Source organism: Clytia hemisphaerica, unplaced genomic scaffold (assembly GCF_902728285.1).
Source record: "Clytia hemisphaerica strain Z4C2 unplaced genomic scaffold, Clytia hemisphaerica genome assembly, whole genome shotgun sequence".
Taxonomy (NCBI): domain Eukaryota; kingdom Metazoa; phylum Cnidaria; class Hydrozoa; order Leptothecata; family Clytiidae; genus Clytia; species Clytia hemisphaerica.
Window position 1 is genome coordinate 940666 of NW_027104370.1, and position 13101 is coordinate 953766.

The 13101-nt window shown below is 36.0% G+C and overlaps 1 protein-coding gene across 1 annotated transcript; it reads left to right on the top strand.

Annotated features, from left to right (window-relative positions):
* The first annotated feature begins 1341 nt into the window (after positions 1–1341).
* LOC136818450 (uncharacterized) lies at positions 1342–6224 on the top strand. The gene is made up of 2 exons (XM_067074792.1): positions 1342–1448; positions 4666–6224. The coding sequence occupies exon 2, from the start codon at positions 4666–4668 to the stop codon at positions 5794–5796; it is 1131 nt and encodes a 376-aa protein (XP_066930893.1). The 5' UTR covers positions 1342–1448; the 3' UTR covers positions 5797–6224.
* Positions 6225–13101: the final 6877 nt, after the last annotated feature.

Consider the following 13101-nt stretch of genomic DNA (forward strand, 5'->3'; position numbering starts at 1 on the left):
TATCTTCTACTCGCAAATAACAGCACGCTTTCACTAGCGGTGATCCAAACTTTTATAGATATAATTCGACCTCATGTTTTGGTGGTTTGGTGGTTATATCGACATCTTAAATTTGGTTTGACACCTCTTACATATGAACACTGTCATTATCCTGCTATTGCAGAATGAAAGCTATACAACATCAAAAGGGGATGTTTCAGCGATGAGTCATTTTGGTGACGAGGGGCATTATAGAAAACTTTAATAGCGTAGATGCCTCATTCCAGGGCACAATTCCGGGATCTTTATGCTGTTTTTTTGCCGTCGAATTTTGCTTGTATAAATGCATATAGACAACACGCAACGGCATCTAACCGCCGAATAAGTTGAAGTTACTTTTGTCTAGAGTCATGGTCTTTTTCATTATAAAGTGACAACAGGAAAGTTTTGCCTGGAATGAGAAAGTTTAACCAATCTAAAGTAGCCATTAGGGTTTGTTATTACTTTCGTCAATGTGTGCCATGCTTGAATCGTAAGTAAAAATAAACCAGCTGCGCTGGAAAGTCAGCCCAAAATGCTTAGAAGGCTTAGAATGATTAATAGGAAGTACAGATAAGAAATCTGGTTTGTTAAAATCTGAGCAGCTTGAAAGAACGTATCTATTTGCTCGAAACGTTCAGAAGAAAACAGAGCAGTGCATAGTGGAATCCATATCCAAAGCAGAAGTCGGTGAAAAAGATTTATTCCGTTGTTGTTATACTCTTTCCATGAGAATAATAAAAGACCCAGATAGAAGAAATAGTCTACAAGTAGTATATAACTTTTAACATTATTCGAAGGAAAAAAATTTCTTTGATATACAGTACTCACTTTCTCCATCTATGCTTACTCTATAATTAGCTCTCTTTATTTACAATGCAAAAGCATCTTTTATTAACTATTGGATATGACGCAAAAAAGAATTTTTTTTCTCTTCTTTTTTTCTTATTATTAAGGGCTACTTAGACTACACAATATATTGACGAACAATATTCGACAATATGGTTTGCGGACCGTAATGTACGAAGTAAAAAACTGGTACTCTATGGTGGCCGAGCGCTGCCATGCGATATTTTACTGTTTTTCCCCGTTTTTTTAATATCGTGTTTGATTTTTAAAAAGATTTTCAACTAAAATTGAATTTAAATTGAATTAATTCTCAAATTGAAATTAATTTGATTTTGTTTTCAAAATCATTTGATTTTGTTTTCAAAATCTTTTCAAACCAAATCGATTTTATTTTTAATTTCAAAATAATTTTCAAATCAAATCGAATTTCAATCTGAAAATAAAATAAAATTGATTTTTTGGTCATTGCTCCAAACCACTATACCTCAAAACAACCTTTGCTGAACGCTCGGAAAAGGCAAGACTGGCAACTGGCATTCCTTTTGGTTATGCACGCTGCTGTTTGGTTTTAGTCACAAAAGGTAAGCTCACATGAATTCTGTAAGATTCGTTTATAGTATAGTATATACCTTTTTTCTTGACTACTAGGCCTGGGGGTACTAGGTTGGTTTGCTATTAACAAAACCAACCCTGAGCTGTAGTTTTTGGTATACCTGAGAGCATGAAGGTAATAAGAAAATAAAGAATTCTAATTTTCTTATTACCTTCATGCTGAGAGGGAAAATTTATGGTTTTCGTGGGGTTTTGGGGCCCTTTATTTACTACAGGACAGAGTGGGTTGGTTTTTGTAACCCTTGACTGCTCTTGGAGAGATATTTTCGAGGTGTGTGCGTGAAAAAGGTACCCTTAACTTGGCCATCAGTCAGCATCACTTGACTTGCACATACCAACATACATACTACCCATACACACCCCCAGATTATTTTAGGCTATTAAAAAGGAAGGGATCTGCAACACAATCCATCAGTCCCATCAAGATGATATAATTTTTTCTCAAGGCATCCTCACTCCATGACAGACCACCATAGAATGAATGTTCAATTCACACAGCTTCCCTTTATAAACTTTCACCTGGACTCTCCTCCACAGAGTCTAACTACACTTTTTCAAAAACTAACCATAGATTTGAAATCAAACCTTCTTTGTATGAAAGCATACCTAATAAATTCTCAATAGTATAAAAATTTAAAAAATTGAACCTGAGAATTAATCAAATTATTAATTAAAATTGATCACCCTCAGGGATGGAGCGCACTTTGAAATAAAAGAGAGTTCATTCTATGGTGGTCTATCATGGAGTGAGGATGTCTAAAATTATTTTTGGTACATTTCCTCCTCAAACCTTCCCCTTTCAAAATACCAAAAGGATTTGTCAACATGCAAGCTTTAAATGATCCAACTAGACTATAAATTTTGAACTTTAGAGGCCTGCCGCACCGCACCTTCCATGACGGACGCGTGGCGTCGACCGTTCCGGCATATAAATATGAAAGGCAAAATATGGTTTGAAACTGATAATGCCTGAAATAGTAAAATGCTCAGGTAAGTTATGGCATGTCCAAAAAACTGAAAAATTACCATAATTTTTGGAGGGCATTAGCCGGCAGAATCTGACCAAACAAATGACTCATTATGAAGGGTACTATGATAAAGTTTCTCAGACGATGTGTAACCTAATTGTTTGGCGCTCATTTTCGCGAAAAACGCAAATATTCCATTATTACATACGTCATAATTGATGACGTCATAAAAATTGAAAATTGAATTTCTCGAGAATGGTTTATCCATAATTCACTCCAAATTTTAAACAAAGATAGGTCTTGGTAAACTCCATCTTTTAACGAAAAAATTTTTTAAAAATTTTGATGACTTTGATGACGTCAGCAAAAATAAGCAGAATTCGAAAATTGCAAATTTTTGATGAGGTCATCAAAATTTTGAAAAATTTTTAACGTTAAAAGATGGAGTTTACCAAGACCTATCTTTGTTTAAATTTTGGAGTGAATTGGATAAACCATTCTCGAGAAATTCAATTTTTATGACGTCATCAATTATGACGTAATAATGGAAAATTTGCGTTTTTCGCGAAAATAAGCGCCAAAACAATTAGGTAACACATCCTCTGAGAAACTTTATCATAGTACCCTTCATAATCAGTCATTTAAGTTTGGTCAGATTATGCCGGCTAATGCCCTCCAAAAATTATGGCAATTTTTGGACATGCCATAACTTACCCGAGTGTTATGTTACAATCAATGAATAAGAGTAATAAATGTACAACTATCACTCAAAACTGGTGCTAAGAACCCCACATAACCCAAGATAAAAAACACGGTTCAGCACGGTTCTGCGAAAAGCAGCAAAAAATACCTCAAAAACCCTTCAAAAAGCCCCTTAAAAAGACCTGTTTCTCACTCCCATAACAAAAATCTTTTAAAAATACATCATAAAGATGTTCAAATACACTCTAGGTTTGAAAAATATAACATTATAGCACTCGAAATTCATATTTTAGGTAATATCCATTAGAGGTCCTCCAGAACAGCTTTTCCAAACTTTTTAACTACTAAAACTCTTTTATGCAGCTTAGCTACCATCTTTAGGGGATTGTTTACAAAGTGGGGCCCAATATTTGGCTCCAATAAGCCGATTCTGGCGCTAATTGGCCGTTGTAACCATTGAGTTTCAAGCCCGAAGGGCTAGAGGTCAATCTCTAACCTTTCTCAGGCAAGAAAAATTGAAGCCTTAAAATATGCGCCGTATTTTTGATGACGGATTGAATCTAGCAATTCCTTTGTTTTCGAGTGATATATTTTTCGAAATTAAGCGGTAAATTTTAGTCTCAATCTGTCATTTGTGTAAAAACCAGGCGGGTCGCTCAAGGCCGCGCAACTTTGGTAGGATTTGTTGGCTTCAAATCCTACCAAAGAGATTGATTTCTAGCCCTTCGGGCTTATAATTCATTGGTTGTAACTACCGAAATCTATTTTCGACATCGAAAATTCAATTGCAAAAACATTATGTTTTGGCAATCCGAAATCGAATCCGATTACCCCGATTTTCGGAAAATTCAACCTTTCCTTCAACCTTTGCCACAAAAATGAAGTTTATATCTGCAACATACCCAAAGATTTAGCCAATTTAATATGGTAATCAGTTTTGCCTAGATCTACAGCATCCGCCAGGTAGACTTGCATAGATCTACGGCATCCGCCGCCTAAAGTTAAAGTTAAATCGGAATTCATAAACATTAAAAATGGTAGACTTTGTATGGTGTCGCACCGTTATACTTACTTACAGTCAAGGGAGAGAAATCGTGAAAAGGACCGAAAAAATCTTTTTCTGTCCGCCTGCATGACTTCTTTTCTTATCGTCACCCGGTGGACCAGAAACAAAAAATTTTTTCAGGCCAGCCCTGCTGGTGGACCGGAAACAAATTTTTTAGGGTCTGCCCTGTGTCTGGAGACTTAAAAAGTAGTCGGATTTGGCTGAAATTTGGTACAGTAGTTCCTTGAGTGAATACCTATTGGTGTTTTTTTCATTTTTGAGGGGTAAGTTGTAGCGTCAAAACGAGGCTTAAATGTGACTCGGGGACTCGTTTTTGAGGTTAGAATGAGGTTAAAAAGTCGCTTAGATTTCTATAACCATTGCATTTTATTGGTTATATACACAATTTTCTCCAATTGTAATTGTCGACTTATATATCTAAAAATTTCCCCCTTGTTTTTTCTTTTCCAGATGGCTACTAACAATGACAGAAAACTTTGGGAAGAACGTGCACAAAAACTGAAAAGGAAGAGAATGGGTCAGGACACAGTGAAGGGTGATAAAGCTGGTGCTGTTGGTTCTCATATTTTAGCCGAGAGAGAAATGACTGTTCAACGTCTTTCTAGTGTTGCTACCGGGAAAGCAATGAAATTCAATAAAATGGGGCCTCAGGAATTCGTGGCCTATCCATTTGATGAATTGACAATCGAAAATTTGATTCAAGCGTGCAGTGCACATTTTCGAGATGAATTGCTTGACAATCAAAGGTGTGATATTTTGCAATCACAAGATGGTCCTTCTTGTTCTAAACTTTCACACATTAAAAGTTATAAGGTGATTTATGTTCGTTTAATTACAAATGTGAATCAAGCATCCATTTCCATAAGAAAGTATTTCGATAAGATGAAGATGCCACCTCGCAGCCCTTTATCCTCAATGAACGTTTTAAACTCTTCTGCAGTATCAACACCAAGCAAATCCATTAAGCTTCAAATACCTCAAAAGCAAAAGCCTGTCCAAACTACTCAATATCCAAAAAGCTTGTCCATCTCAAACATGCTTCAATTTGGAACAGCAATAACAAAAATGCAAAATCCACCCATGGAAATTGAGCTCCAAGAAATTGACGTTTCAGCTATGAAATGGAGCTATCCAACATCAAAAAGATTTTCTATCTCGGAGACTCCTCTTACCAAAGGTGGATTTAGGGAAGTGTCTGAAGCCATCGATCTGGACACAAAAAAGAAATTTGTTGTGAAAACCTTCCTTCCAGAAGTTTTCAAAGTAATGGAAGAAGTGAATACTGTTATTCCACTTAATAAAGAAAGTGAGGAGTCTCTATCAAAAAAGGCCATACAAGCCCATGCCCTAGCTAAAAATGTCACCGATTCATTGAAAAAATTATGCTTCAATAATAACTTAATGGACGATTTTGGGGAGTTTTTTACATATAATAAAGCGTACTTAGGATCAAAGGTGATGCACGGTGGAGAGAAAAAAATTGTCATGGTGGAAGAGTACGTTGATGGAGAATTTATTAAATTTATCAACAATATGGCAAAATCATTCATGGTCAGCCAAAAGATCTGGACCGTTTACTGAAAGCCCAATGTCTTGCCCACTACTCACTCGTGAAATCTGGGCAAAGGTTTATGATTGTTGACATCCAAGGTTCAGGTTATACACTTTACGATCCTGAAATTGCTACGACTGGTGATGCTATAGAAAATGAGCGTTTAAACTTTAATCTTGGCAATTTGTCCAAAGCTGCAATTGATTTGTTTATCATTGCTCATGTTTGCAATAGATTCTGTAAACTTGTTGGGCTGGAGCAACCTCCTTCCTCAAAGATCGACTTGTCAAAATAAACTACACAACTGTTTGAAGCAATTTCTTACGTTTATATTTTACTCGATTTTATTTTTGTTCTAGGTTATATATTAAAACTTATTGTTTCACTATGAAAATAATATATTAAAATAATAATTCCTATTTACAAATATATAAACAAACAATTCATGCGTAAATCACAAATAATAGTTAAACCCGAGAAAGATAGTAGGGGAGTACAAAGATGAAAGACAAAAATGGGTGCTGGGTATGTACGGGTCATTTTTTAAACTTTAAGGATTACAGAAATCAGAACAATTTAAAGTTGTCCCTTCAAGGATTGGAAAATTCATGCTCTTTGAGTTTCTAGAGAAAGATTGGTAGATAGTCTTTCTTAGGAGGAAAATTATCGAAAATCGAAGAACATTTTTAAAAATGTCTCTCCAAGGGTCACTTTTTCACTGAAATTAGGTCTTTCTAAGAGTTGTCCCTCCCGCACATACCCGTTATCTCCAAACCTAGTACCCCCGAGGCCAGCACTCCAAAACGACCTAGACATTTTCTTGGTTTTCTGTGTCGGCGAGAACCAAAAGCTTTTTTGGGGCCCTAGTTAATATTTTAAAAAGCTTTGTGTATAAATACTAAAGAATATAGATAATTTTTTATAATATTGTCGAATGAAGTTAATGTGTTTTATTTCAATACCAATAGTTTCACGCCGTGGAGACGATCATCAGTTGAAAAGTTTTTCAGTATTACAGTTTATTATTGAAATATTAACTTCATTTGACAATAGTATATGTTTCCGATTCCGATTGGTCAAGCACTCTTCTGATGAATGAGAGTTCAACTCAACAAGAAGATAATCTTTTTACAAATTTCTATCTTTAAAATCTTTTCCAGTCACCATGCTCGATTTTCGTTTTTCATGTGATATTCGAGTGATATTGTATTTAGCCTTCTAGGTTCCATGATTCCTATGCTCTTCCATTGATACCATTAACACTGTGTACGGCTATTTTTACCTCAGGGCTCTGCAAAATAGATAAAAAATAATTAGAAATAGGCACTCGATTAGTTAGCTCTTGAGAAGACGAGTCGTTGAATAGAAAATTGAGAAAGTTACAAAAATTTGAACTGAATAAAATAGGCTCATCTAAAATTGAAGAGAGTAGGTTTTTTGGAGACGTGCCAAGAATTGTACTGGGCGCTTTGATTCTTGACCCCTGAAGATTTAGAGTAGCGCTTTTCATTCCCTTAGAGCTTATCTCTGGGAAGCGCTCAATCTATTATCACTTTCCCTTAAACATCACTGAAGCCAAATCGGTCAATAATGTGAAAACATAAGGTTTAAAGGACATAAAAGTACTGACGAAATTTGTAAACAAACCGTAAGCAGCGGGATACAAAATCAAAACAAATGTCACATGTCAAAATAAAAAATAAAAACAAATATGGATGATTTTGATTTCAATTGTTTTACAAGTTTGTTTTGGACACGTGATTTTAATCGTTCTCTTTAATGACATGTGGTTCGTGCAATGTTTACATTTTACTACTTTTATGTCCCTTTAAGGGGCATACCGGATAAGTGGGATGGGGGAACCTGGGAACCTAAAGTGGGAACCTAAATGAACACCTGAAAAGTGGGATGGGGGAACCTAAGTGGGAACCTAAATGAACACCTGAAAAGTGGGATGGGGGAACCTAAGTGGGAACCTAAATGAACACCTGAAAAGTGGGATGGGGGAACCTAAGTGGGAACCTAAATGAACACCGGAAAAGTGGGATGGGGGAACCTAAGTGGGAACCTAAATGAACACCGGAAAAGTGGGATGGGGGAACCTAAGTGGGAACCTAAATGAACACCGGAAAAGTGGGATGGGGGAACCTAAGTGGGAACCTAAGTTGTTTAATTATTAATAGAATTGAAATATTTTTCTTTAAAAACAAATACATAAAGATAAGAAAGATATTATATGCAAGGAAAGAAAAAACCTTTTATCATAATAAGAACACCAGTTATTTACTTTTTACATTACGGTTCGCAAACAATAATGTTGAAAATAAAACAAAGGGAATTTATTTATTCAATTAGCTCAAAAAGCATGTTTATTTATCAGCAGTTTTATAGTGCATCTTTTTGAAAGGTTCTTTTTAGTAAATTGACTTAATTGACTTTAAACTTTAAACCGTCATATCTTCAAATCTAGAAGGAATTAGAAGTTCGTTCATAGCTCGATGGATAACTTAGAGCCTCTTCTTTCTACGGATCTAATTTGCTTGAATACAGAATCTAGTAAAACATTATTTACGATCTAGTTTTTGTTCACTCTTGATGCAATACACATTGTTTTTTATTAGCAGCTCTAATTTTCGGGTCAGGGCTGGGGTCGCTTAGCATTTAACGGATTCTAGCTCGTTTTTCTTTCTGTACCAACCAAACAGTACAGCGTGTGAATACACTTCATTAATTAAAAATGTTTGATAGTAAAATAGAACATATTGCACGGCTTGCCAGCCACGTTTCAATACACATAAGCATAGATCCACGGGGGGGGGGGGCACTCAAGGTAAACGACCTACCGTACGTGCGGCCCTTTTTTCCAAGCTTCCCAAAGTACACTGTAAGGGTGGAAATGAGCAAAAATGAGAATAAGTGCACTCTAAGGATTTAAAATTTGGTCAAAGCCAGTCCGGCTTTTAGAATTTCATCCGAACAAGTGTCATGTTTTAACACTGGGTAAATTTTGGAACATCAAATATGTCCATCCCTATCAGGATCTGTTCTAGAACATGTTGACCAAGAAAAAGATCTAGGAGTGATAATCGATAGTGACCTGACCTTTGAAGCCCATATATTCAGTAAAATCAAGAAAGCTAACTCTATCGTTGGCTTGATTAGCAGGAGCTTCGAATTTCTCTCACCAGCTATGTTTCGAACCCTTTTCATTGCATTTGTCAGACCCCATTTGGAATATGCACATGTAGTATGGTCTCCAAGGCTAATCAAACATATCAATGCAATCGAGGGCGTCCAACGAAGAGCTGCAAGGCTAGTTAGTTGCTATAGAAACTACTTATACGAAGATCGGCTACGACTCATCAATCTACCTAGCCTAAAGACCAGGCGGCAAGTTGGTGATATGGTGGAAGTTTTCAAGAACCTCCACATTTATGACGAGTCTATAAGATCAGAGAAATTTACTCCTCGAACACGACCACGACGTCAGCATGATTACGAGCTTCAAAGGAACTTTGCTAATGACGGTATGAGAGGCTACCAAAGCAACTCTCTTTTTTACAGAAGTGTGAAACCTTGGAATGATCTAGAAGAAGATATTGTTGAAGCACCATCCTTACAAGTCTTCAAAGAGCGTTTGATAAAAGAAAGGGAGAAAAAACTTTATAAAATATAAAATCAAAAGTTCTGTGTCATAGGAGGTCAATAGACGTGCGAAATATATTGCTATAAAAAAATAAAAAAAATAAAAAATTAGGTTCCCACTTAGGTTCCCCCATCCCATTTTTCCGGTGTTCATTTAGGTTCCCACTTAGGTTCCCCCATCCCACTTTTCCGGTGTTCATTTAGGTTCCCACTTAGGTTCCCCCATCCCACTTTTCCGGTGTTCATTTAGGTTCCCACTTAGGTTCCCCCATCCCACTTTTCAGGTGTTCATTTAGGTTCCCACTTAGGTTCCCCCATCCCACTTTTCAGGTGTTCATTTAGTTTCCCACTTTAGGTTCCCAGGTTCCCCCATCCCACTTATCCGGTATGCCCCTTTAAGGTAATTAGATAGTAAAACCTGATAAGATATATTTAAAGTGTTAAAGTGTCTACGTACTTTTGTAAAAGTAATTTCATTTTCTTCATGAATGGAAGAACAATCTTTTTCTTCTTGGAATCCCTACTCTTGAAGAAACCGCCACTCCCACAAAAGCCTGGTGATTGTCTGCATAGTTTCTTCACTAGAATTGGCTAAAATAAGAATAAAAATGTTCTCATCAAAACGATACTGATTAAGAGGAGGTTATAATTATTTCAGAAATTTAAATTCCGAAATTCAATCCCTTTGCCATCTCGTTTTCCTTATTTTTATACTGGCCTAGATATTGAAATGTTACAGCACAGAGTAACTGTATGATCGATTCTCAAAAGCATTGCTTTTGTTCTATTCCACATCCCTCAGTGGGGATAAAAATTCCTACTGAAATCCTACTGAAATGGGATAGAAATTCCAAAGTTAAAAAATCCAGTGGCGATGTTTTTGAGTGCAATTTTTAAACATTGAATTTCGAATGGGGATGAAATCAAAGTCAATTTCACGGTGGGGCTGAAATTCCAGGGTATATTCCTACCGGGGACGAAATTTCTGCCAAATTTTCCAGTGTGGCTGGGGTTCCAGCGGGTCTGTGACACTGGAGTGTATTCCTGTTTCGAGGACTTTTACAGTCTCAAAATATTGTGGTGAGTCTGAACTAGTCAAGTGGAGATAAAAGTGTATTTAAAAAGAGGTGTTTAGTTTTATTTATCTTAGTGAAGTGTCATGGTCAAACTTACCACATCTTCCGTCGTGGTCGTTTGTTCTGCTTTATAAGTTGGTTTGTCCGTTGTCGTCAAGTTAACGTTCTCTTTATTAGCTTCTATTGATGACGTCATCCAAATAGTAATTACAATGAATATCGAAAGTTTGTAGCAAGTTTTACAATTCATTTCTTCTCCTTATAAATTGGTTGGCTCGTTCGTTTGTTTGTTTGTTTGTCTATTTATTTATTTGCTTTATCTAAAAAGTAAACAAATTCACGAAAATGATTAATAATCAATAAATAGAAAATTAAAGCAATTGTATGAATAATCACCAATCTAACAGGTGGCTGATGTACTTTAATGGGATAAATTTTCGCGGGGATTAAATTTCGCGGTTGAGCTCATCCGCGAAATTTTAAGATTTCGCGGGGATTAATTTTCGCGGATGGCACTATTGGGGGGCATTATTTTCTTGATTTTGTGACTTTTACTGTCAAATCATGCATATTGGTTGTTGAAATACACATTATTTGCGCCTCTTTGATGCAAGTAACCATTCAAATAGTATTTATTTGACATATTTTGAGTTTTGTTTAGAAATATTTCGCGGATGGGCCTTTTTCAAATTTCCAACGGGACTTATTTTCGCGGATGACACCCAAATCCGCGAAATCCGCGAAAATTAATCCCCGCGAAAATTTATCCCATTAAAGTAAAATATCGCGAAGATAATTTGTTTGTCCTTATTACTAATCTTAATATCTTTGGAGAGCTTATAATGCTCGTAAGATTCAACACAAATTCCAAACAGCACTTATAATATTTATGAAAAATAATCCAAGTTACGATTTATTCATTTCAAGGAAATCGTTGCAGTGCTCCTTCAGTCCGCCACCATCGGTGATAATGATTTCAAATGAATCAAGTCTGAGACTTTGTATGCTTCTCATATGTGGGCTGGTAAGATTTCCTTTTTGTGTTTATTGTTTTTCTTTCGTAAGTACTCGAATGATGCCATGAGGCCTGAAGTAGATTTTTTTATCTATTACACACGTTTCTTATAAGAACATCAAAATCTTTGAAGCCTTTGGATGTTCTTAACTTTTTAATCTTTAAAGCCTAAAGATGTTCTTAATTTCACCGGGATTCCATCATTTTGTGAGTATTTTGGGCATCTTCTTAAGAAACTCAAAGTTTTAGAATCCATAAGGCCTTAAAATGTTGTTAACTTGTTCTAAACATTTTGGTCATCGAATCCTTATGATGTTCTTATATAAACAAACGTATATTACACACAAGAAAAATGATTTTTGGTTTCCCTTGTAAGCACTTGTTGTTCTATTTCCGCCCATGTCATTCAGAGTTCTGTTGATCTGCTTACCAAAATTTCTTTTCTGAAATCTATACTCCCTCAAGTATCTAGTGACGTTTGTCAAGACAAGTAAAGTATCTGCTATTTGAGATTTAAGTAGCATCATCGTCATTTTTCGTAGCAACTAAGAAAAAAAAGTTACAGCACTGTGAAGTTGGTCGTTTTTGCTGTTTTTGATCATTTTTGGCTGTAATTTTACGATACGTAAAATCTGACCACAGATTGATTTGAAATCAGCAAGGTTTAAATGTTCTAAACAGCCTGATGTGACGATTTTTGAACCAGTAGAATAAATCCTCTTTTTTTTCAGCTTCACTTTCTTTCTTCATTTTTCAATTTTTCAAAAATCTTTTATCCGCTAGATTATTCTCCTTAGAAATATCTTTCCAACGATGTTTAACTTTCTAATATGAATGTGCACTGAAAAAAACTAAAGTGTCCACATACTTCTGAGACTTTAATTAACATATACTCTAGCATGAAAGGCGTTAGGCTGTGCGCATCCCCAGAATTGATATTGATATTGGGGTAGACGATATTATCGTCCGTTTAAAGTAAATGCGAGAAAGAGTTAGGGCGTCAGGGCGGTTTACGGGAAAAAAGTGGCGGTAGAGTTTTGGACATCTCCGCCACTGCTTACTCCACCCGAATTTATCACGCCTCTCCTAAACTATTCCCTTTTTAGTGATCTTGTGTAGACGATAGGATCGTCTAATATAGGGGATGAGTATCGTATATGAAATTCCCGTCCAAGAGTTACCCCAAATTTGGGACAACAAAGGTTGCATAAATTTACATAATTCCGTCACATCCAATCAAAGAAAAGGAAAAATGAAGTTATTGTGTTGTTGCTTTCAATAATTATAAATTTTCATTCATTGAACAAAGAAAAAAAGAATCGTGTATTTTTATAACGCATAATCAAAAAAGAAAAAAAGAAAAGACGGGGGTAAGATTGGACAGAAATATTGTAGACGATGCGCATCCCCTATATCAAAACATATCAGAGTGGATGCGTGTAGCCTAGAAAGGCGTTAAAGTATTTCTGTATATATTCAATACTCTACGTCCCTCAGAGGAACCATTTTTCATCAATTTTCAACCTGGGCGAAGGTACATTCACTGGCCAAGTGAATCATAGCACCGAGGGAGAATCGAACCCTGACCTCCCAGTCGG